Below are 1,237 nucleotides of genomic sequence, written 5' to 3'. Positions count from 1 at the left end.
AACCACTCCTTGATACTCGTCATATGATTCGAGAAGGCTGGGTCAAGGAACCAGAAAGCCTTTTTATTGTTTTTATCTTCTTTCATTGTCATCATCAGCCTTTCAGTTTCCTTTTCATATGCTTCGATATCGACAGCCGCCATCAACAACAGTTCTTCATTGTCTTCGAATTCCACGTAATTCACTTGTCGAGTGTCGTTTGGACATTCGTATTGGAAATGTCCAAACTGGTGACACTTATAACATTCAATTTGGGACTTATCGAATGGAGCCCTGTTATCGCCTTGTGATCTACCTCATCCACGTCCTCTTCCTCTGGTTGGATTTCCTCTACCTCGACCTTTTCCTCGACCAGAGTTGTGATCACTTTCAACTTTTAGCACCTGTTCATCATTCACCTTTCTTCTAATCTTATGTTTGTGGATCAGTAGTGGGCTTTGGAGTTCATCTACTGTCATGCTATCGATGTCCTTTGATTCTTCAATGGTACAAACCACAAAATTGAAGTTTTCTGTCATGGTTCTTAGCACCTTCTCTACAATCTTCACGTCGCTCATGTCTTTCCCTGCATTCCACATATCGTTTGCAATCACCATGACACGTCCAAGGTAATCGGTGACTGTTTCTCCATCTTTCATCTCTAACGTCTCGAAATCCCTTCGGAGTCGTTGTAATTGAGCTCGCTTTACTCTGGCGTTTCCTCGGAATTTGAGCTTCATGGCATCCCATATCTGTTTTGCCGTTTCTTTCTGCTGAATTGTCTTCAGGATCGATTTGTCTATCGATTGGAATAGATAATTACAAGCCTTTAAGTCTTTAAGCTTGTTTTCTTCATAATTTTTCTGCTGTGTCGTTGTTGCCTGCTCTCCAGGTTTGATCACTTGGTACCCTTCATCCACCACTCGCCAGTATTCTTTCGATCGGAGAATATTCTCCATTACCATAATCCAATGGTCGTAGTCTCCGTCGAACTTGGGTACGCTAGGGCCATGGAACTGTCCTGTTTCCTCCCCCATGGCAGCGATTTCTTGTTTCCTCTCAGAAACTCTCGTGAAAGGAATAATGCTCTGATACCACTTGTTGAAACAAGTGATAACAAAAATAGACTCACAATTTCTGATAATCTTATTCAAGAATAATGAGGCCTTTTATAGGCATTACAAGCTGAAAATAAACAACAGAAACAACTGGAAATACTGAAAAAACAAACGGAATTGCAACGTTCCCTAATTCTGCG

At 41.4% G+C, this 1,237-nt stretch overlaps 1 protein-coding gene across 1 annotated transcript; it reads right to left on the bottom strand.

Moving 5' to 3' along the window:
• Positions 1 to 296: 296 nt before the first annotated feature.
• On the bottom strand, positions 297 to 1,016 carry LOC145121888 (uncharacterized). Its single transcript, XM_079057571.1, has one exon. It carries the CDS (start codon positions 1,014 to 1,016, stop codon positions 297 to 299), a length of 720 nt encoding a protein of 239 aa, XP_078913697.1.
• Positions 1,017 to 1,237: the final 221 nt, after the last annotated feature.

This window comes from Lactuca virosa, chromosome 6 (genome assembly GCF_052849685.1).
Source record: "Lactuca virosa cultivar CGN04683 chromosome 6, Lactuca_virosa_CGN04683_v6, whole genome shotgun sequence".
NCBI classification, from domain to species: domain Eukaryota; kingdom Viridiplantae; phylum Streptophyta; class Magnoliopsida; order Asterales; family Asteraceae; genus Lactuca; species Lactuca virosa.
The sequence above is the reverse complement of the archived record's forward strand: the minus strand, read 5'-3'. Positions and strand labels throughout refer to the sequence as shown.